Raw genomic sequence first — 24,557 nt, 5'->3', positions numbered from 1 at the left:
AGGAAGAGATGTTGTATATTTATCCCATAGAAAAGTAGGATATAAATGGCCAGTGGGTTAGGCGTTACTCTGCTTGTAGGAGATGGAACTAGGAATATGGAATCCTATATAGGCCGCCATTGCCTCTCCCAGTTAAGATCACTAATAGTTACAATAATAGAGAAGAGGGTTGCACTCAATCACAAAAATCACGGGGTACTAACTGAGTATGGGCCAGCATGCGCCATAGAATATACATAAAAGAAGAAATCTCAGGCACCCACTGTGATATGTTTGAAGCAGGTTTAATGGATCCGCAATGTTTCGACCTGTTCCCAGGTCTTTGTCAAGCTTGATAAAGACCTGGATACAGGTCGAAACATTGTGGATCCATTAAACCTGCTTTAAACGTATCACAGTGAGTGCCTGAGATTTTTTATTTATTTTACAAATAGTTACAATATCACAGCATAGAGCCAAAGTAGGAGTATCATGAATTACTAATTCTGCGTAGTCTTTGTGAGGAAAACAACTGTTTGGAGGTGGTTGGTTTTATTGAATAACCCTTACCGGGTTTTTTGTTTGTTTTTGTTTTTTTATATATACAATCGAGGAGCATTTAGAGGCAGCTATCCTGACATTAGTTACAAACTTTATTGATCAACAAAAATGCTTCAGAATGGAAAAGCATTTACCCCGTATTTTAGTCTCTTTGGATGGATCGAGGTGCTGCTGTATAATGACACTGAATTTGCAAATGGCCAAATATAATCAAGCAGAATCGATAATAAAACAAACATTTAGACATCTGGAAGCAATTTACTGATCTGAACAGTTCAGCGATTCACATTCCTTTTAAGTACAGCAAACAGTTCCATCTAAGATTATAGACAGAGGAAAGAAATATCTGTCAGTATCACTTTACTATTAAACCTCATAGCACGATGCCTACGGTGTGATCAAATAACCCCTCCTCGCTTATACTTAGTCTAGGGATCTCCATTTGTTTCAATGTATTTTTCTCTTATTTACAATTCACTTGTTTGCTGCTTGCACTGCTGTTGGACAAATTGCAGATTTTGGAAGTTTTACCTGCAAAAAGCAGGTCAATTTACTGTGGGAATGTGCCCCCTTCTAGAACAGACTTCTATAGGATTTGTGTCTTTGCTGATTTTTCACCAGACACTGAACTGTTCAGAATACGATTCATTGCCTTGATTTGTATTTAGTAAAAATTAGAATTGCAAATCTGAGGACATTTCTGTGAGTTTTCAGCAAATTTTGCTAACCTGAGATGTATTTCGACGTTGGTTAATAACCCCGGTAGGTTGCTCCCATCCGCCCTTTTATAAGTGGAAAAGCTAATCCCAGTGTGAGATCTATCTATCGTTTGATTATGACTTTTATGATTTGTCTTAATTTATTTACTGTGTTGTGTCTTCTTTCTCCAGCCCAATTGATCCCTCTGATTACACTGTTCTCCTGGGCGCGTACCAGCTGTCCGTACCCAATTCTAATTTAGTGACGTCCCAAGTGCAGAGTATTGTAGTGAACAGTCAATACACGGGCACCGGGTCTAGAGGTGACATTGCTCTCATTACACTCTCAAGTGCCATCACTTACACTGAATACATTCGACCTGTGTGTCTACCTTCATCTTCCAGTGACTTCCCAAATGGCATGGATTGTTGGGCAACAGGATGGGGTGACACTGATTATGAAGGTGAGTTTATAACCCAGTATATGAATGATCTACTTCAGTGATAAGCTCATTAAAGCTCTCAAGATGTTTTCCTCCAGGAAGTAGGAAATGCAAAGATCATCAGACCTCCTGTCCTTCAAGAAACAAGATTTAACAATACCATGTGTCATAAAATCTTAATATTATGTCCCTTATATTACCATCTGTTAATTCATTATGTTGTCTTGTTTCTCCAATTGAATGGCTTTATAATTACACATAATAAGTAAATTGCTTTCCTTTTTTGCCCACAGTAAGTTTAAAACCCCCAAGGACCCTTCAGCAAGTGATGCTCCCATTAATTAGCAGAGATGACTGCAATGACATGTATAACATTGGCTCACAGAGTGGCACCACCAATTCAGTCCAGAGCGACCAGATCTGTGCTGGGTACGCAGCTGGAGGGAAGGATTCTTGCCAGGTGAGTCAGCTGAACCCCGGATCTCTTATTTATAAAACACGTTGAACATTAAGGTTCTCACATAGAGGGACAATAGCTCCATTGCAGGATGGTTGACATAAATTAGATCCAGCAGAAATAGGTAGGCTATTTAAACCAAATCACCATTGATTATATTTCCCCTGTGATAACTAAAGAGCTTATTCACTAAAGAGAGAATTAAAAGTGAATTTAAAATGTAAGGCCAGAGTAGCCGAGCTGGACCCTTAGCTGACTTAGAGCATTTTTCAGTTCGGCTAATTTGACCTTAAATTTGAAATTCACCTTGAATACTCACTTTAGGGAATAACCCTGTGAATGGTTTAAAATGCTATGTACTGTTTGAATGCTTTTGAAACATTTTGCGATTGTGCTTTATATGCACCTAATTAAGACCGTCCGTTTCTCAATGTTCCTCGCTCAATATGTCCCTTGTATCCTGTCTCCTCTCTTTCTCAAACCATCTGGCAGATTTAAGATGAATACCTCGTTTTTACTTATTCTTCGAGTACTTATTCATTTCATTGAGTTCCTAGAGAAGTAATTTGTTCGGGATATAACTCAAACTTTGTCTTGCAGGGTGACTCTGGGGGCCCGCTGGTCTGCCAAGTGGGCAGTGTCTGGTATCAGGTTGGCATTGTGAGCAATGGGGAAAAGTGTGCCCTCCCAAACAGACCTGGAATTTATACCCTTGTTTCGTATTACAATAGTTGGATCATGAACTCATGTTCCATGCCTGTTCCACCTGTATCAACACTTCTCCTCCTTATCGGTGCCCTGACGTTCCTTCTGAACTGACCTGAGCTGTGTCTTGAAGGACCTCTGACATGGCACGCATGTTTAAATAACACAAAACTTCCCTGCATGACCCGAGGACCAAAATGGAAACTGATTTTCTGCAGTTTGTTTCCTCCATCTGTGCTGTTTCAGTACAGCTTTGTATGTTTTTATTGTTTTAATAAAGTACTTTTTAAGAGATTTATAGCGAAATATCACCATTTACATGACTTGCCTCCTGTATTTAGAGAATATTTACTGACGGTTCCTACTTCTCATTGGCTGCCGTGTGGAGTGTTTCCATCCTAGCTGGGCAGACCTCACCACGTCACTTCTATACAGAATTGTTAGCATCGTGGAAAATGTTGTTTATAAACACCTGCAGGGCCAAGGCTATCTGTCAGCGCAACACAAAGCTAAACATTTGCTTGTTATCACAACCAAAATGGCTGATACATTTTTTTTTCTCATTTGTAGACCACACTCTGATCTAGAATTACAGTGTTTAACAAGATATATGATTTACGAGACTTTTTTTTTTTTTTTTAATGAACAGTATATGGTGAATCATTTCTATGTATTATTTATTTTGTTATTATACAAACATGGAAATTATTGTCTTTAATAAGGAGAGAAAAAAATGTGATTCAATATACTGCGCATGGCAAAATTTAGGCCATAATAGCCGATTTAGAAAAATTCTCGAGGAAAAACCTGTTTACTTGTCTCCTATATTTGGCAAAGATATTTTCACTGCTACCCATATTGTAGGAGATATGGGAGAGGCCATGAAACTTACAATTAATATTGTGTATACTTGTTTTTTTTGTTTGTTTGGTTTTTATAAATAAATCGGTTCATTGTAATTACATTGACAACAATTTCAGGCTAATGAATTGCAACAAAAAATAAATTTGGAAAAAACAAAAATCGGCCTCTGCTCAGATTTTTATTTTCAGATACGAGTCTGTGGATTGGTGGAGATTGTGTAATGGGTGGGATATACTGCAAACAAAATGTTTGTTTATTTAGTTATTAGCCTCTGTGGAGTCTGTTTTCCGACTGGTTTCCAATTCATTGATAGCTGCTGCTAACCAAAAAATCTCAACACAGCCTGGTCTGGTGGAAAACCAAAATTCACAACTAACTCTCTTTTCATCATCTGGTAAATCACAGGTTAGCTATATTGCATAAATCACATTGAAAACCTAAATCACAGAGGAAAGCGAATGAAAGCTTATCATAAAGACCACGCCAGACACATGATATCAAACATTAAATAATTCTCTATGTAAGTAAATTGCATGTGTCATTTCAATGAACAATTCCCACGGAATAAATGAATCTCGAAGGTTCAATACACATATATCTGGCCGAGCCCAACATCCTTGTGTAGGAAAAACTGTACTCCTAACCCTAAAACGTCCCTCCTCCTCCACATCCACCCCCTCCCTGGCCCGTTGCCCCAAACCAAGGAAGGGTTAAATAACCCCCTTTTCACTTACCTGATACCAGTGCAGAGGGACTTTGGTGCTGGATCGGGCTCCTCCTCCTCAAACATCAGCCAGTGGGGGAACCTAATGGGATTGTGTAGTGAGCATTCTGTGTGCATTAGGACTTCCCCATAGGAAAGCATTGAATCAATACTTTCCTTTGGGGTTTTAGGAGCTTCTGGACATTCCCATGCAAAGCTTGAGGACATGCAGATAAACTCTGTGAAACAGCAGCAAGCACTTCTCGTGGCTGGTAGACAATCACTAGAGGCAGTCTTCACCCTGCATGAGATGAAGTGGTCTGTGTGCCTAGTATCCCTTCAAGGCTAAGCCTACCTGACAATGTATAATGACAATACTTGTATTATTATAGACAATTTATTGCTATCTTTGTCTACATACTTAAAGGGACACTATAGTCATCAACAACTACAGCTTAATGTATTTGTTGTTCTGGTGAGTATGGGCAGTACCTGCAGGCCTTTTGCAGTAAACACTGTTTTTTTTCAGAGACAAGGCAGTGTTTACATTACAGCCTAGGGATACCACCATTGGCCACTTCTCAAATGGCCACTAGAGGTGCTTCCTGGGGCAGTGCTGCACAGTGTGACTGACATAAAATGTCTCCATTCATGCAGCTCTATGAGGAGAGGCTGATTTTCCAGGGTAGAATTTAGCTCTGCCCCAGCATGCCTTCTGGCTTAGATCATTAGAATTGAACATCTCTGCCAATCCAATGTTTTCCTATGGAAGAGCATAGTGATTGGCTGAGATCATCCCTTCTGATGATATCAGCCAAGGAGGCAGACCAGGGGCAAATGGGAAGGTTATGGGGGCTAGATGCATGTTTGTGCTCCTGACTCTATAGTGTTCCTTTAACTGTAATCACACAGGTCAAATTAAGTTATCAGACCTAAAGTTAAGTATGGTAACTGAACAGAAATAATGAATAGCAGTTTTCCTATTGACGTCTACATGAAAAGGCTATTCATTTCATTAGATTTTCTAACTCTGCGCAACCTGTTTCTTGTCTTGTGTAGTGTCCAAATGTAAGGTTTTTTTCACACACTTTCTATGTGTCTTTTTGTCTTTTCATCTTACTTCCTGCTTAATGGCTTATCCTGACTTTGTGGGAGACTGAATCTTTTCTGTCTCAGTCCGTCTCTGGGATGTTGCTGTCCAATGTGTATGTGATGCCGTGTAGAGTGTGGAATCCCAACTGACCGTTCCTCATTGTAGTGATATGACAGCAGCAGTAACCTGACTCCCCGTCGAGCATCGAGACTTTGGGCACGTTCTATACAGACAGACATAGAGTTTATGAAGATAGTCTGAATGCACCAAGTCTTTACTATGGCTAGCGATTTCACTGGCACAATGTATAGAAAGAATAAAGAGAGGGATACAATGATGTAAAGTACAAAGTGCCAGGACAGGTACTCTTTAACAGAGATAAACTTACCATTTAAAATAAAATCTAGACCTATGTCTGAGCCATTTGTTCAAAAGATGTTGAGGAACAAGTCCATCTGCATTCTCCAGGGAGGGAGGGAACTAATATCTGGGCTATAAAGTAGACCCAAGATTGATGGGAGGTCTAGGCAATGAATTTACTCTGGACAGCTCAGACCATTTACAAATCCAACTATGAGGCAGAAAGTTGACACTTTCAAACAGTCAAAGAACAGTAGGCTCAGCCGTCCTCTGGAACAATCATAAGGGAACTTCTTCTTGCATAAAAAATGGATAACAGGGATTTCATGTTCCTATTTCTGTTTTTAGGTAAGTGACATTATTGTCCTATCAGGATTTTACTATATTTTATTTACTATGGAGGAAGAGTATTAATAGAAATTCCCAAAAGAGAGAACTACCCTTATATGTAAAATAAGAAACCAACTGAGCAAGTGCGTTTTAAATGTACCCCATAATCCTGATTCCTCAGCAGCTTTGAAACATTTTATTTTAATGTTTATTATTATATAGACCATTCTGGAAAAATAGTTTATACGATAATTCTCCCCTTTTATACAACTTGGAGTAAATGGTTAGAGGCCAAACTGTTATTATTAATATAATTATAATAAGCTAAAGAAATAGAAGTGTCCCATCATGCTTTGTATTTCCCTTATTCTATAAGTATATTCAGTATACATGCACATGAAACCAATCGACTCGGCCGGCGACACATGTGAACATTCATCACATGGAGTCCCGATATACCTGGGGTCAATTCAATCACTGGAATTGTGTTTTATCGATACATTTTATCAGCAACAATAAAACATGCCAAAATGTATCAATATTAATGGCTGGATCTTTAAAAGCTGCTTCCGTTTCCTTCAACATTTTCTACAAAGGATATTCACTATGGGTTAGATGAGCCCCCCAAAATCTACTAAAAGCTATCAAGATCTGTTAACCTGTCATCAACGGGACTAAATTAAGTTTCTAAAACCTGCAGAGCCAGATCTATTATTAGCTAAACTTTCATGGACTTTTAACTAGACTTCGATATTCATTTCATTCTGAACTGGAATTCGTCCTTATTTGGGCCCGTCAGCTGATTGTTTGAATTCCAGAACATAAACTGAAATGTACCCAAACTACGAACCATCCGAGAGGCGCAATGGGCCAATACCAGTGAAGAGACCCCTGATTAGTGTACAGGATACAGGACGCGCTATGTTTACCTTTTGGTTGCCTTCCATCAATGGGAACTGGTTGACCATCAGCCGATAAGATACATATTGACATATTATTTCATACAATGTAACTCTCCATCCGCAGTTAGTAACAAGCAACGAAGACATCTACCGCAGCAATGTCTGGCTCTGGGGAATAGACATTCTTAACTTTCAGCAAAACACATCACTTTCAGCCAATGCACTCACTTTGCTAATAATCATTAGATCAGTTTCAGTTTTCACTTTCAGGCCCCTCCTGCCCCCTGTTTAATGATGTCTCCTGCCCCCTGTTTAATGATGTCTCCTGCCCCCTGTTTAATGATGTCTCCTGCCCCCAGTTTAATGCTCTCTCTCCTGCCCCTTGTTTAATGCTGTCTCTCCTGCTCCCAGTTTAATGCTCTCTTTTGCTCCCAGTTTAATGCTGTCTCCTGCCCCCAGTTTAATGCTGTCTCCTGCCCCCAGTTTAATGCTGTCTCTCCTGCCCCCAGTTTAATGCTGTCTCTCCTGCTCCCAGTTTAATGCTCTCTCTCCTGCCCCCAGTTTAATGCTGTCTCTCCTGCTCCCAGTTTAATGCTGTCTCTCCTGCCCCCAGTTTAATGCTGTCTCTCCTGCCCCCAGTTTAATGCTGTCTCTCCTGCTCCCAGTTTAATGCTGTCTCTCCTGCTCCCAGTTTAATGCTGTCTCCTGCTCCCAGTTTAATGCTGTCTCCTGCCCCCAGTTTAATGCTGTCTCTCCTGCCCCCAGTTTAATGCTGTCTCCTGCCCCCAGTTTAATGCTGTCTCTCCTGCTCCCAGTTTAATGCTGTCTTCTGCCCCCAGTTTAATGCTGTCTCTCCTGCCCCCAGTTTAATGCTGTCTCTCCTGCTCCCGGTTTAATGCTGTCTCTCCTGCTCCCAGTTTAATGCTGTCTCCTGCCCCCAGTTTAATGCTGTCTCCTGCCCCCAGTTTAATGCTCTCTCCTGCCCCCAGTTTAATGCTGTCTCCTGCCCCCAGTTTAATGCTGTCTCCTGCCCCCAGTTTAATGCTGTCTCTCCTGCCCCCAGTTTAATGCTGTCTCTCCTGCTCCCAGTTTAATGCTGTCTCTCCTGCTCCCAGTTTAATGCTATCTCCTGCCCCCAGTTTAATGATGTCTCCTGCCCCCAGTTTAATGCTGTCTCTCCTGCCCCTTGTTTAATGCTGTCTCCTGCCCCCTGTTTAATGCTCTCTCTCCTGCCCCCAGTTTAACCCCTTAAGGACCAAACTTCTGGAATAAAAGGGAATCATGACATGTCACACGTCATGTGTCCTTAAGGGGTTAATGCTCTCTCCTGCCCCCAGTTTAATGCTGTCTCTCCTGCCCCCTGTTTAATGCTGTCTCTCCTGCCCCCTGTTTAATGCTGTCTCTCCTGCCCTCTGTTTAACCCCTTAAGGACACATGACATGTGTGACAGAAGTTTGGTCCTTAAGGGGTTAATGCTCTCTCCTGCCCCCAGTTTAATGCTCTCTCTCCTGCCCCCAGTTTAATGCTGTCTCTCCTGAACCCAGTTTAATGCTCTCTCTCCAGTTTTGTCTTGGAGGGAATTTATTCCCCGTTACTGTCTGTGTTTAAATTTTGACAAAACAAAAAAATTCCTGTGAAGCTAAAAGCGGAATTGTCACTTTTTGCAAATTATGGAATTAAATAAATCCTCTCTAACTTGGGTTAATCATTTTCCTGAGACGTTCCACTTTCCTTTAAATGGATATTTAATAGACTGGTGCATGGTGGGAAAGTATGATTTTTGGGAGATATTTTGGCTAGCCATTTAACTGGAACAATTTATAGAATAAACAGAGGAATTCAATAATATAAAGTACAAAGTGCCATGACAGGTACCCTTTAAAAGAGAGAAACTTTCAGTCTCGCCATATGTCTCATACCATAATGTCCAAAAATAACCAAACATTACAGAGAAATATTTTACGTAAAATTATTCACATTACAAAATGGGAGTTTTACATTTTGGACCTTGTGACAGTGAGACAATGTAATGGTCTCCATGTGACGGTGATGCTATTGTGTAAAGGGCGGTAACCGACTTCTTGTAATAGCCATTTGCTCCAAACTTTTACTTGAATTATGCAAATGTTCAAAAGGTGTTAAGGAACAAGTCCATTTGCATTCTCCGGGGAGTGAGGGAGGGACCTGATACCTGGGTTACAAAGTAATCCAAACATTATTTATGGCAGGTCTACTCATGGACTTTACTCTGGACAGCTCTGACCGTCTACAAATCAAACTACGAGCCAGAGAGCTTACACTTTAAATCATTTGGACGACACTAGGCTCAGCAGTCTTCTCAGGAACAGTCAAAAGGGAACCACATTTTTCATAAAAAATGGATAACAGAGATTTCTTGTTTGTGCACCTTCTTTTAGGTAAGTGACATCGCTGTCCTATAAGGATTTTACCTTTTTTTTTGTTTTATTGATATAGCAAAAATAAAGATTTTACCATCCAAAAATGTATAATTATTAATGATTAGATCTTAAACAACTGCTTTTGTTTCCTTTGGTATTTTTTAACAATGGATGTTTAGCCCATAATCTATTACAATCTATCGATTATCTAAGATCGATTAAACTTTCACCTCCAGGACTAAATTCAGTTCAAAAAACCTGCAAATCCAGGTAAATGATTATCTGAAATTCAGCATGGACATTCTACTAGAGATTCATTTTGTTTCGAACTGCAATTCATCCTTATTTGGGTCAGGAAATTGTTTAAATTACAGAACATCGAGCTGGAATGTACCCGAAATATGAACCAATCGAAATGCAAAATGGCCGAGCATGTTTTTTTTTAGTTGTGAGCCTGGATTCTGATTCAAAGCCACGTACAATAGTAGAGTACTTCCATCATCAATTGTGGTACTAAGTGGTGAATTTTCTTTATGACTCTTCCATCAGAAATAGATATATTATGGAAATTAATATTGATTGTCGATAAGGCCAATGAACATGTTAAGGTACTAAATGACGGAAGAACTTTTTTAAAGCATGGTGCACAGGTTCCGCCCCCAGTTTAATGCTCTTTCCTGCCCCCAGTTTAATGATGCATCCTGCCCCCAGTTTAATGCTCTCTTTTGCCCCCAGTTTAATGCTCTTTCCTGCCCCCAGTTTTATGATGCCTCCTGCCCCCAGTTTAATGCTGTCTTTCCTGCTCCCAGTTTAATGCTCTCTCCTGCCCCCAGTTTAATGCTGTCTTTCCTGCCCCTAGTTTAATGCTGTCTCCTGCCCCCAGTTTAATGCTCTTTCCTGCCCCCAGTTTAATGCTGTCTCTCCTGCCCCCAGTTTAATGCTGTCTCCTGCCCCCAGTTTAATGCTGTCTCTCCTGCCCCCAGTTTAATGCTGTCTCCTGCCCCCAGTTTAATGATGTCTCCTGCCCCCAGTTTAATGCTGTCTCCTGCCCCCAGTTTAATGATGTCTCCTGCCCCCAGTTTAATGCTGTCTCCCCCCTAGTCTTTTTTTCTGACTGATGACAGAAAGGTCTTTATACACTGAGGTTTGCATTATCTGATATCTAGCCATTAACACGTGTTACTGTTTTACTAAGGTGTGCAAACCACAAATAATGTTACGTTTATAGTAATTCAAAATGTATAGTAACGTTACATTTATAGTAATTTTACATTTATAGTAATGTTACATTTATAGTAATTTTACATTTATAGTAACATTACATTTATTGTCCCCATGTCTCAGTGTGTCCCCATGTATCCCTAGTGTCTCAGTGTCCCCATTTCTCTCAGTGTCCCCAAATATCTCAGTGTTCCCATGTCTCTCAGTGTCTCCATGCCTCCCAGTGTCCCCATATCTGTATTCACAAGTGCCCCCATGTCTCCTAGTGTCCCCAAGTGTCTCAGTGCCCCCATGTCTCCCAGTGTTCCCAGGTCTCTGTGTCTCCATGTCTCACTGTATTCCCTAGTATCCTAGTGACATTGGGATACACTGAGACATGGGGACACTAGGAGACTAGGGCACTGGGCGACATGGGGACGCTGACACTGTGATACATGGGGACACACTGAGACATGGGGACAATGGTAGAAATGGGGAGACTTGCGAGACTGAGACATTGGGAGACAGGGAGAGACCGGGAGCAATTCATCTATACAGCAGAATCAAACTGTGAGTAGTTTGTTGGTGATTTTACAGAATTTTCTCTTATGTCACTCCTTGTGATTTACATCATGTGATGTCACTCATAACTAATTAATAATACAAAGGCTGGTATTTTTTCCAAGAAAGTTGGCAACCCTAACTACTCTTCACATAGTCTTGCTTAACCCCTTAAGGACCAAACTTCTGGAATAAAATGGAATCATGACATGTCACACATGTCATGTGTCCTTAAGGGGTTAAAGGAACACTATAGGGTCAGGAACACAATCATGTATTTCTAACCCTATTATGTAAAAAAAACACCTTCTAGCCCCCCTGGCCCTCTCTTGCCTCCCTAAATATTGTAAAATCTATTTTGTATTCAAGTCTGCAGCTGCTGGATCTGCCTCTGAACTGACTCTGTCTGCTGACATAATCAGAAGTGGTGGTCTGAGCAAATTACAATGCTTCCCCATAGGATTGGCTGAGACTGTCAACTAGGCAGATCAGGGGCAGAGCCAGCACAAGTCAAACATAGCCCTGGCCAATCAGCATCTCGTCATAAAGATAAATTGAATCAATGCATCTCTATGAGAAAAGTTCAGTGTCTGCATGCAGAGGGTGGAGACACTGAATGGAATTGCTGCACACTAGGCAGTACTGCCCCAGGAAGCACCTCTAGCAGTCATCTAAGGAGTGGCCAGTGGAGTTATCTTCTCTGAAAAGACAGTGTTTACTGCAAAAAGCCTAAAGGGAATGATTCTACTTACCAGAACAAATACAATAAGTTGTAGTTTTCTGGGGACTATAGTGTCCCTTTAAGTTTGGAAGCTTAAGAGGGATGTGGGATGGCAACAAAACCTGTGTGGACAGGCTGACAATAAAATTAGTTTAGGTAATGCAGACGTTGGTCTCTCTAACACTGTGGCATGTCCCCTTTCTTCTACACTCACTACATACACCTTTACTCTGTCCCAAACTATATACCAGGAACTTCTGCCTGCTAGTAAGAAGGTAAGGAGACAAGTGGACATGTGAGTGCTAGGGGACAGTCCTTAGAAATCGTGGAGTAGGTGCATCATTTGATGCATTTATGTCAATCTCAGGGTGCTGCCTGCAAAGTATGCCCTTATTTGGACAGCCTGCATGATTGGCAGGCACCCTGACATGCATTCTTTGGACAAACATGCCCCCTTTTTGGGCATGTTCACCCCTTTTGGCAGTTGATTCGTGTCAGTGGCCCACCCTTTCACCCTGCCCTGTGACTTCCTGCTTCACTGGACCCTGCTGTTAGGGGTTATGGATTTACTTGAAAGATGAAAGCATAAAATTGAGAGAGATTAGCATAGAGTATGTGTTTTGGTATAGCTGCATCTTTTCCCTCCAACACCATCTCCATCAGATACATGACGCTTGGGAGGTATGGTTGTTTCATTGTTTTTGGTTGATAAGATTCCGTAATTAGGCCCATCATAATTGTCAGCTCCAGGCCCACTGGACTCTTAATCTGGCCCTGCTTGTACATCATTAGTCATGTTTGCTCGGGGCTCTAGCACTGAAAGAGCACTCCCTGCTTGGTTTGCCCTTGTTAGGACAGCCTTTTTTTTTGTCAGACAGCATTTCAAGCATTCACAACAGGCTGACCTGCCACTAATTTTGGGTGAAGCCAGTAACGCAACTTTACCCCCTCTGGTTTACCTCTAACATCAATCAGGTTTCGCAGCTTGTGAAGCAGATTTCACATTCAGGTAAAGTAAAGTCTGCTAGTTGAAATCATTTTTATATTTACATAGCAGTTATTAAAAAACAAACAAAACAAAAAAACATTTAATTAAAAAAAATTTAATTTACAAATAAAAATGTGAATTTTATAATGAAAAAAAATGACAGGATCACTTTCAGACAAAGATGGGCTATTATTTATTGATTTGAATTTTATTGATTTGGATTTTTATTATTTATAGTTCTAATGGCTATTATTCATTGAATTGGATTATATTTATTGTTATTTTTAAGTCCTGTTTGTGCATATCGGTTTGTTATTTTTTACCCCCTGACATTTTGATTGTGTGAAGATCCAGCAGATATGGTGATATGCCTGAATTGTTGTTAAAGTTGTAAGTGCAATTAATAGATAGAGTGAATGTATCTAGTGAAGATCGACTCTATGTGTCAATTTCTCTCTCTCCATTTATGGTTTTGGTACTGGGAACTTTGAAGAGAGAGAGGAGCTTATGGCCTTCTATCAATGTTATGTTTGTGAGTGTAATAATCTAATTATTACCTTTTTTTTTTTAACTTTAACTGTATTATGCTATTTAGAGTTTTTTTATTTGTAGATATTTGTGTCTTACACCTGAATTCTTGGCATGTTTAGCCTACTTATAAATGTGTTAATGACCATATTTAATGTTTATATTTCTTTGTACTTTCCCACAGTTCTCACACTGGGCTCTGTTTCAAAGGCTACAGACATTTGTGGTATTTCCGAGTTCTCCAGCCGGATAGTTGGGGGTACAGATGCTTCCAATGGAAGTTGGCCCTGGCAGATTAGTCTAAGATTTAAGGGCAGCCATATCTGCGGGGGGACCCTGATCTCCAGTCAGTGGGTGATGACGGCTGCGCACTGCTTAGAATTGTAAGTACCCCCTACTTCTACACAGTATGAGAATATCTAGAGATAAAAAAGGCCTATAGCACTAAATGCCTCCATGAGCCTGTTGTGACTTTTCATTGGAAAATGGTTTCAAGGGTTGCTTTCCTGCAACCTTTATCCAAGAGAGTTAGTATTTAAGCTGCTAATGTCCTGTTGGGCACTGTAACAATTGTCCACTTCCGTTTTTGTATCCTGTAATAGGTTGTTACTTACCGGGAATCCAGAGCCTCTTTGTGATATCAGAGGATCTCCACTAAGTCCAGGGAGGGAGTGGGGAGGAGGGAGGAATTCCCCCCACCCCCATTTCTTCAATGGTGGTAGGGGAGATCAATTACGACCAATTAAATCAAAGAAATGGTCATGGGGTTTGGAAAAACACTTTAAGTTTAAATGCAGACCAGACATGTAATGTTGTGTGGGGGTTTTGGGGGCGTAGCTCTGAACATTTTGAATGACACTGTGAGTGTAAGTATTTATCGATTATTTTACTTGATAACATAACAAGTTACACCATTTCATGCCAGTTTGTACTTCATTAAATTGTATCTACATTTTATTCCTGAGAATGTTATTGTTTTAGATTACGGCTTTTTGCTTCAATAATTTTTTTCCTTTTCCAGGTCAAACTATCCTTCATCGTACACTGTTGTCCTTGGTGCCTACCAGCTGTCCATAACCAATTCCCACCAAGTGACATCCAACGTGAAGAGTATTAAAGTCAACAGTCAGTACGATGGCACCGGGTCTAGCGGGGATATCGCTCTCATTGAACTCTCAAACAACATCACTTACACTGAATTCATTCGACCTGTGTGTCTGCCCCCCGCGTCCATCAGTTTCAGAAATGGCATGAATTGCTGGGTTACTGGATGGGGGGCTACCAGCTTCGGAGGTAAGAGTCTGTGAATAACTACATAAACTGCTAAGCTCATTAGAGGATCCCAATACCTAGTTATATCATCCTTCTACAAATCATGTCTTTACAGACAATGGGACTGTCTGTACCTCACGGTCACTGAGTCCATAATCTCCATCACGGAGAATCAAACACGAATGGCGATACACAGCTTGAAGTAGACAAGCTATGACTATAAACGAGTTTGTAAATTCAGCCATTTTAGACTCAGTTTTGCAGATTTAATTTACTAAAATTCAGAGTTAGAGTAAAAAAAAAATTTAGTCGTAAAGAAAGATTTGTATGAGTCCAGGTGGCCACACATCTCCCCTTTATTGAGAGCACCTTTTCCTCTTGGATGTACCCTTTACTTTCCTTCTGTAGTTATTTCGATGTTTGTTACAATGTAATAACTTAATAGATAGGCTGAACTTGATGGACACATGACTGTTTTCCACTATGTAACTATGTAACTGGAACCCACATCACTGGGTCCAGCTCTAATTTCCCACTTACTGGAGGCCACGTGATATCTCTAAATGATTTGCTTATTGATGATGATGATTTGTTACCTATGTACATCAATCAGTAGTGTCTGCTTGGCAGACATATCAAAACATATCTGTTTAGTCAATAAGTAAGATTACAGAGCAAGATTACAGATACCATAACTACTACAGCCTACTGTAAGGGAAATAGTGCAAGCGTCCTCTTAGTGTTTTAGTTAGTTTTACAACTAACCTACGGTCTGCACCAGTTGAAGCCGAGAAGATCTGAAAGGATCTTTCATTAGCTTTACCAAACTAGGCCTAACAGTGCCATTCCGGCTTATTGACGGAGAGCATCTGCACTATTAGGACTGGTAGAATGCAGGAGCACTCCTGGCACTGTAACCATTAAAGTGGGCTGTAGTAGTTATGGTGTTTTGAGTGTCCCTTTAACCTAACCATTTTGAAGCTTGCTGCAAACTTTAAACTCATTGATAGAAGTCATGGCATATTAAGTTTTCTCTTGTTTTCAACTATTTCCTAATAATCGGGTTTTGGTTTGCACCCAGGTTCCTTATCGAACCCTGAGACTCTTCAGCAATTGATGGTCCCACTAATTACCAGAGACACATGTAATGCCATGTACAACATTAACAGTGGATTTATGTACAATATTATCGTAATCCAGAGCGACCAGATCTGCGCCGGGTACCAGGCTGGAGGGAAGGACTCCTGCCAGGTGAGTCAGCCCAACCCCAGATCTTCCATCTAGTTACACACTGGGGGAGATTAATTAAAGTGTTCTGAAGTGTGTTTTTATTTTTAGTCTCAAATCTTTTTTATTAATTTGTCTAAAAATTGGTCTACAACTATTGGCATTTCTCTACCTAAATTATGCTATGTTTTTGAATAAAAGTCCATTTTAGAAAAGACCGTTAAAATCTAGAATGGCAGACAGAATAATGAAGCAGAACATCTTTCTGGCTGAAAAGGTTACGGTGAGCTTGATAAATCTGTTACATCGCTTAAAAACATACGGTCAAAAAGTATAATTAAGGCACAAAAGAGGCAACAGATTTGTAAGAGAGGACTTGCTGGCATTATGGTTATGAACAGTCCTCATGAGTGCGATCATTCTGATATGTAAATGGTATAGGTTCTCTTTATAATGGCACCGGTCAGCAAAAACACTTTTGAGACATGAGTGAGGACTAACCGAAGGGCAAGCTATTGAGTTTCTCTAAGCTTTTGCCCATTCCCAGAGTTTTCATATTGTTTGTTTTTGTTATAGTAATTCTCAGTGTTTTATAAGCTAGATAAATATATAATACATAATAGGATAAAATGATCAAAGTGTTCTGTTTTAAAAAGTGGTCTAAAGTACTAGATGTGAAGTATGGAAATGACTGGAAGCAACAGTGACATTTCATTGGTGACACCTCCCCATTTACATTTTTGCAACACGGCTCTTTGATAATTCTTATCCCAATAATTCCAACGCATTTCAGTCCTAATATAGAATTAGATGTGAGTTATTGCATCTCAATAAGGAATATACAGCAGGGTGCACACCACTCTGGGCTCACAATCTAGACAAGAAAGAGAAATAAATAAATCCCAAATAATCTCGATCGAGGGAAAAGGAAGGATGTGAACGACAGAGGAGAAGGAGAGAGAAAAGAGATGATTAAGAGCTATTTCCCTATATCCATTACAACTGTATAGAATAGATATAGAAAATTTCCAGATATCCTTAGGAGAAAGATGACTAAATATCAAGAGCCAAATTAACATAAAATGATGATCGGCAAGGCGGGACAGTATAATCTTCATAATCTAAGATGAGAACAACGGGAATAAAAATTGAGAGAATAAAGTAAGAAATAAGCAGAGACTCTATACCATATTAGTAATGTTTTATAGCTCTAAAATCATAAATCATCTTTATTATTTTTTTTTTCTTCTTAGTGAGAATCTCTCGGCACAGTCTGTGTGTATTTTTTTTTGTTTTGTTTTGTTTTTTTGTCACTGGACAGTGGATAATGATATAATGGTCCCTATTTTTCTCCCTCCATTCTCATATCAAAGCTGCTTGACTCAGATGGGTAGCAAATAATATATTTTAGAGACAAGAAATATCCTTTCCCTACCCAACGTCCCATATATCATATAATAATTAATTATGGTAATAAACATTTCTATAAATTAATAATAAAATGTAGACAACAAGAATGACTAGAAAAGAGGGAAGGGAGAGAGGAGAGGGAGGGGGGAATAAGGAAACGTGAGGGAAGAGGATGAAAATATATTCAAAACAAAAGGGGAAGTAGTTGTGACCTGGAGAAGGTAAAGGAAAAAAATATATAATAATTAAATTCCCTGGAGTGCAATTAATATGTATGTCTATGTGTATTTCTTCCTATATCTCTGTCCAGTTTTATGTCGTCACTTTGTATCGTATGGATATTCATGTAATAAAATAATAAAAAAAATAAAAATAAAAAAAAGGAAAAAAAAAGCTCATCGGCCACTTACCTGAATTCAGCGCCGATGTGCCTCGGCGCTGGGTCAGGCTCCGCCCATGCTGACGTCGGCGGAGGAGGCCTAATGCACATGCTTTCCTATGGGGATTTCGGCAACGCTGAAGTTCCTCATGCCGAGCGTGAGGACGTCTAGTGTCATTTAAAACACTTTTCGTGTTTTAAGAACACGGGAGTCCGTCTAGTGGCCTTCTGTAGAAAACTGCATTAATTACACTTGGAGGAGTAAGGGTGATGGGAGTTGGCACCCAGACCACTCCAATGGGCAGAAGGCGTCTGGGTGGCTGGAGTGTCCCTTTAACCACAATATCCAGCAGTACGCGTAGGATTCCTGGCTACAGATCATTCAGAAGCAGATGCTATTTACTATACTGATGTATTTGGTCTGCATGAGGTTGGAGCCAGTTTGTGATATGGGGTTTCCAATTTCCATTTTTAGTAAGTAAACTTCTATGTCTATTTCTGGAACCTTGCTGTAGAATTGACCCTTTGTAGTAATTTATGTGTTTCTAATTGCCCTCCCCTCTATATTCTACATCATTTCACTGAGTTAATTGAGTCATTAGCTCTGCATATAACTCAACCTTTGTCTTGCAGGGTGACTCTGGGAGTCCGCTGGTCTGCCAAGTGGACAGTGTCTGGTATCAGGTTGGCATTGTGAGTTTTGGAGAACAATGTGCTCTTCCAAACAGGCCTGGAGTTTACACCCTCGTATCAGTTTATGAAAGCTGGATCAAATCAACTATGACCTCATCTTCCATGTCTCTTCCGACTATATCAGTTCTGCTCCTTGTTGGTGCTCTCATGTTTCTGCTGCATTGACTTGCACCATTGTGACTTGAAGGACCCATGACAAGGCACACAAACTTTCCTTGTAACCCCCCCCCCCCCCCAACATCGCTGCTTCCTAGATGGACATGTAGACATAGACCGTGGTCTAAACTAGAATATGTTTCCTCTGTGTAAAAGAGAGTAATATATATATATATATATATATATATGTATATATTTTTTTGTAATTTTTTTTTTTAAAGTGATATGCAAAGCTCCGCAACCATTTACACTCCTGGCAGGGGTTACGAGGTGTATGATAAAGATGGCTTCTGTTTCCAATAGGCCTACTTAGAACTGCTGCCATATCCCCACTAAGCCAACTCTGGGACATCACAGAGGAGACAAAGCTTCTCCCTCACCAATACAAGACAATGGACATCCTGTCTACGTATACAATCTGAATGAGCTTTCTATGAGAGAGTGTTACAACAGCTGGTGAAGAATGGCTTTAGTTATACATAAGCATAAATGGAGCTATTTTATCTCTTCTCTTAAATTACAGAATAGTTTATCCACACGCATCTCCCCACGACTGGAGGTGCTCATGGCTTGGTCTGCTGTGATCTACAGCTAGAAATCAAATAAAAATGAACTCTATATCCCATAAATCTCTGATGATCATAGCGCAAGGAAAAACTACAGCTGACTAAAATAATATGAGAAACATCGTGTTCCGGGAATGTGTGTCGATTTGGAGCAAATATGGTAAATTCAGAGATAATGCATATTTTTGTGTGTTTTGTTTTTTACGTCACTTGTAGATTTTTGTGCTTTTTTACTGCATTATCTCCTTTATATGTTTAAAAAACGAAGTTGTCTGTTTGGATCACATTGATACTATTACTAACCGGTCTTCATATTGGGAACATATACCAATTATTAGTAACTATTGCGGACAGGCAGCCACTTTAAATATTTAACAACATGTGAGAGGAACAAATATTAAAGGGCCACTATATTCACCAGAACCTCTACAGTTTGATGTAGTGCTTTTTCCAGGAAAAGTAACTGCATAGTAACCTCTCTAGTAGCAGTCTCTCGAATAATCAATCAGTCAGTTACTCAGACACCCACTAGAGGGACTTCCTGGTTTGGGTCCGGCAATCTTTTCAACACTTACATTCAGCATCTCCACGCTCTGCATGGAGACACTGAACGCTCCCCATAGAGATGCATTGATTCGGTACATCCTTATAAGCAGATGCAGATTGACGCAGTGTGGCATTTTGTTGCGCTTGTGCAATAGCCTCCCAATGATTTCCTATGGGAGAGTTTGGATTGGCTGAGATCATCAAGATTGATGATTTCAGCCATGGAGGCGAGCCAGCCATGACAAACCCAGCGTGGCGATTGGGAAAAGGTAATTAAAAATATTTTTTTTACTCCAATAGGTAATCTAGCACTATAGTGTTCCTTTAATGGTTACAGTCAGTCAAACTCGGAGGTTTTGGTCCCCCAGGTAGACTAAGTCCCTGGTCCCTCCCCCCAGTTATATTCGGAGTCATTTTATATTTTGAATAAATGTGAGAAGACAAATTAAATGAACTTTCTGTTTCATGGGACGTTTTATCTTTTAGATGAACGTTTGGCTTGATAAGTCTTCCTTACACAATGTATTTCATTTACATACACAAAGCAAATCAAACAGTAATATTAATCTAGTCACAATGGTGCTTGTTTTCCAATTGTTTTTACTGTAGATTTAATCTATCACAAAGCTCACAAAATGTAACCATTCAGGACACAGATATCAAGGCAACATAGAGAATTCTGCAATAACGTGCTAAGTTTGAAGCAAATTAACGGTTTATGCTGTTTGTTCTATTTTACTCCAGAAAAGCTTTCATTTTCAGCTGAGTAATACAGCCTCCAGGTGGTTTTGGTCATCACTGAGTGCAACGTAGTGCAAACCGAACATGAAATAAGTAATAATGTGAAGGCAATAGACACTGGGACCAGGTCCCTGATTGCCTGGTCAGTCATGGTCAGTGGAGGCACATCCCGCACCCAGCTCGGCGTTCCCCCGATCTTGCTTCGAGGTGGGTAGTCAATATAAAACATATCAGGGTTTATTCTGAAAAGAAGGAACTGAATAATTACTGAATATTTACTATAAAAAAAAAAAGTTTTGCATTTCAGCAGAATAAACTGAGAGCAATCACACATTCTGCCTATACTTGGTAATTACATAAATGTGCACTTTATTTACTTAAGTATGTACTTTAATGGAAGATTTTAAATAAATTATGATTTTTGTTTGAAAATTCAGCTTTTCTGGGTCACTTTCTCTATTTATGTTATTTTCCTTTCCCTTTGCTTCATTCACACTTTTCACTAACTGATAATTTTGGCCAGACCGGGGTGGGGGAAGTTAGTACACATCCTCGTTAATTATATTAAACCTATACTGGATCATATGGGCAGGTGGAATAAAACCCAACTAAACCCAACTAAACCCACCCCGATAAAGCACGAACACGATTTCAGTAGAGGTCCAATATGTCCACAGCTTTAATAAATTATAACATAATCATATCTAAATAAAGTAATTGGCCCCAACCACGCCATACATTATAATATATCCCACATTTTCATAAAAGGCAATGACCCATGTCTATAACAATAACATTAATAATATAACTAAAGTGACAACAAATGTGCTTATATAACCATGATAGGGGATAGAATCTCATCCGAGTGGAAATACCCAGGCAGCATAGCCTCTAGCTCCTGGTGCCTAACTAAACCTCCCACCCCCAGCTTCCGACTGAAACTAGCCATTGGACTATTCACCTCCCAGATGCAACCAAGCGAAAAACATCAGCACAGACATCCCTTCAACCTTAGCCTCGGTACCCAAATCATTTAATCGCAATCTGGTCCTCAGGAGGCCAAGTTGCTGACCAAGAAAATGAGCTGCAGCACACCTCTTTGTCCAGAAAATGAATAAATTACCCATGATCTAAGCAACTTGACCTATGGATACAAAAGTGTAACATCAGCCATGGCCTCCTTGAACTAGCATCCCGAGGCGCACATAGGAACAGAACTGAACCGATTCCCATCTACCAATCCTCTTAACCAGCTCGTCTCTAAAGCCCAGTTGCGCAAGATAAAAGCCAACCCGAACAAAAGGGACTCATAGTCATCAAAGCAAATATCCCGTAAAACCCATACAAGGCCCTCTAACACCCAAATGGACACCGGACTCCTGGCTTAAATTCTTTAAGAGCCTGCCATATGATAAAATGTTTGGTTAGGTCATCCCAACCATGCAAATTTAACCAAATCACAAGCACCGCCATTTGCCCAGCATCCACCGCCGGGAAAGCCGGGAAACCCCAGTTTGCAAACTGCTCAAAGGTAAACCAATAGAAAGCATCTAAACGGGAACTCCTGCAACATCCCGTCCTAAACCTACCAACGACTGGTCCCAAAAAGCCAAAACCTTACAGTAGACCGAGCACGTGCTGGGGGCCAAATAACCTCTCACAAATCCCCCAAGCAACAGGTCCCGAGCAGTCACTTCACTTCCGGGCAAGCCTGACCGGGGACATGCCGGGCACTGAAAACCACATTGAGTGACATACACAGCAAGACAATCCTGGCGCATGACTGGGACGGGCGAGGCCAACAGATTGTTGACCGTATGCACCTTTGGCAAATTGTCTGTGTAAAAAAACACCTTCCTGTCCAAAAGCAGGTCGCCCCAAAGTGAAAGAAACTCCACAAAAGGCAAATGTTCAAGAAAAGCGAGGTTACGGATAAGAGAACTACTCGTCCAAGCCACTGGCCACGGCTCATCATATCACCATCCCCAAAGTACACTTTGAAGCCCATGCAGCCCGAAGCATCAGTTAAAAGTTCCAGACGTGCAGAAGCCCAACTTCTAGCCCTGTCAAGGCCCTAATTCTCTATGCTGCACTCGTTACATGGGGCTACATAATTTGTGTTTATAGCAACTTTATAGTAAATCTATTCCATTCATTCCTAAGAGGTTTTGCCTTAATGTGAGAGATACTAAAATGTATTGGGGCTGATGTGTACTATAGTTATTGCCACCCCAGGAGTAGTGGAAGTTTGAGCGCAGGGCTTGAATTTGTATGTTTTACCATTTTGTCTATTTAACAGTCCCTTATCGATTCTCTACAATTCACAGCTTAGTAAATAAGCCCCAATGTGAGATCTGTAAAATGTAATAATGTGGAAATTATATACACTGCCCGTGTTCATCACGTCCGGGTTATAGAGGGTTAATTCCAGGACATGTCACACAAAATTATGATAATGATAATTGGTAGATTTAATTTGCACTCTCGTCAAAATGTGTGCCTGAGGTTTCCCAGAAGAATCAGCCATTACCATACGATTTCGTTCGGTGTGTGCAATAATTTCCTTTTAACAAAGACATCTGTAACTGGGATAAACTAATCGAAATGATACAATTCATTCCATGCAAGCCGAGTGCAAAATAATAGCCTTCAACGCAATTCATTGTTTAGTCAATAAACCCTCAAATATGGAGTTTCATTTTAAATAAAATCCCTTTTGGTTTTAAAAACAGATATTTGCTGACTTTGCATTCCTTTCAGTCTGCGTTAATTTAAATTTACAGTTAATCATTCCGCCCCTTGGGGACCACTAGGGATGGGCAGTTTTGTCTTGGAGGGAATTTATTCCCCGTTAATGTCTGTGTTTAAATTCTGACAAAACAAAAAAATTCCTGTGAAGCTAAAAGCGGAATTGTCACTTTTTGCAAATTATGGAATTAAATAAATCCTCTCTAACTTGGGTTAATCTTTTTCCTGAGACGTTCCACTTTCCTTTAAATGGATATTTAAAAGACTGGTGTGGGGTGGGAAAGTATGATTTTTGGGAGATATTTTGGCTAGCGAACAATTGGAACAATTTATAGAATAAACAGAGGAATTCAATAATATAAAGTACAAAGTGCCATGACAGGTACCCTTTAAAAGAGAGAAACTTTCAGTTTTGCCATATGTCTCATACCATAATGTCCAAAAATAACCAAACATTACAGAGAAATATTTTACGTAAAATTATTTACATTACAAAATGGGAGTTTTACATTTTGGACCTTGTGACAGTGAGACAATGTAATGGTCTCCATGTGACGGTGATGTTATTGTGTAAAGGGCAGTAACAAACTTCTTGTAAGAGCCATTTGCTCCAAACTTTTACTTGAATTATGCAAATGTTCAAAAGGTGTTAAGGAACAAGTCCATCTGCATTCTCCGGGGAGTGAGGGAGGGACCTGATACCTGGGTTACAAAGTAATCCTAACATTGATCATGGCAGGTCTAGTCATGGACTTTACTCTGGACAGCTCTGACCGTCTACAAATCAAACTACGAGCCAGAGAGCTTACACTTTAAATCATTTGGACGACACTAGGCTCAGCAGTCTTCTCAGGAACAGTCAAAAGGGAACCACATTTTTCATAAAAAATGGATAACAGAGATTTCTTGTTTGTGCACCTTCTTTTAGGTAAGTGACATCGCTGTCCTATAAGGATTTTACCTTTTTTCTTGTTTTATTGATATAGCAAAAATAAAGATTTTACCATCCAAAAATGTATAATTATTAATGATTAGATCTTAAATAACTGCTTTTGTTTCCTTTGGTATTTTTTAACAATGGATGTTTACCCCATAATCTATTACAATCTATCGATTATCTAAGATCGATTAAACTTTTACCTCCAGGACTAAATTCAGTTAAAAAAAACCTGCAAATCCAGGTAAATGATTATCTGAAATTCAGCATGGGCATTCTACTAGAGATTCATTTTGTTTCGAACTGCAATTCATCCTTATTTGGGTCAGGAAATTGTTTAAATTACAGAACATCGAGCTGGAATGTACCCGAAATATGAACCAATCGAAA

General features: G+C 39.9%; 3 protein-coding genes across 3 annotated transcripts in view; all 3 read left to right on the top strand.

Moving 5' to 3' along the window:
* LOC134571383 (transmembrane protease serine 9-like) overlaps positions 1-3,283 on the top strand; it is a 57,970-nt gene extending 54,687 nt beyond the window's left edge. Inside the window, exons 8-10 of the mRNA XM_063429585.1 lie at positions 1,431-1,702; positions 1,975-2,141; positions 2,739-3,283. Of these exons, the coding sequence (XP_063285655.1) occupies positions 1,431-1,702; positions 1,975-2,141; positions 2,739-2,957 (658 nt within the window). The 3' untranslated portion in view covers positions 2,958-3,283. The remainder of the gene's footprint in view (positions 1-1,430; positions 1,703-1,974; positions 2,142-2,738) is intronic.
* A 6,189-nt stretch (positions 3,284-9,472) lies between these two features.
* LOC134571382 (serine protease 27-like) lies at positions 9,473-18,784 on the top strand. The gene is made up of 5 exons (XM_063429584.1): positions 9,473-9,512; positions 13,677-13,875; positions 14,514-14,785; positions 15,846-16,015; positions 18,414-18,784. The coding sequence occupies exons 1-5, from the start codon at positions 9,473-9,475 to the stop codon at positions 18,636-18,638; spliced, it is 906 nt and encodes a 301-aa protein (XP_063285654.1). The 3' UTR covers positions 18,639-18,784.
* Positions 18,785-24,060: 5,276 nt separating this feature from the next.
* The window catches only part of LOC134571381 (transmembrane protease serine 9-like), a 41,608-nt gene continuing 41,111 nt past the window's right edge, over positions 24,061-24,557 (top strand). The window contains exon 1 of the mRNA XM_063429583.1: positions 24,061-24,158. Coding sequence (XP_063285653.1) covers positions 24,119-24,158 — 40 coding nt within the window. The 5' untranslated portion in view covers positions 24,061-24,118. The remainder of the gene's footprint in view (positions 24,159-24,557) is intronic.

Source organism: Pelobates fuscus, chromosome 8, assembly GCF_036172605.1.
Source record: "Pelobates fuscus isolate aPelFus1 chromosome 8, aPelFus1.pri, whole genome shotgun sequence".
Classification (NCBI taxonomy): domain Eukaryota; kingdom Metazoa; phylum Chordata; class Amphibia; order Anura; family Pelobatidae; genus Pelobates; species Pelobates fuscus.
Note: the sequence above shows the minus strand (reverse complement) of the source record. Positions and strands in the feature narration are given on the sequence as shown.

Bases quoted from the DNA above. Each gene is read 5' to 3' on its own strand.
- LOC134571382 (XM_063429584.1), top strand. From the start codon at position 9,473: ATGGATAACAGAGATTTCTTGTTTGTGCACCTTCTTTTAG. The intron at 13,876-14,513 runs GTAAGTACCCCC...TTCCTTTTCCAG, and splicing joins GCTGCGCACTGCTTAGAATT to GTCAAACTATCCTTCATCGT. The intron at 16,016-18,413 runs GTGAGTCAGCCC...TTTGTCTTGCAG, and splicing joins GAGGGAAGGACTCCTGCCAG to GGTGACTCTGGGAGTCCGCT.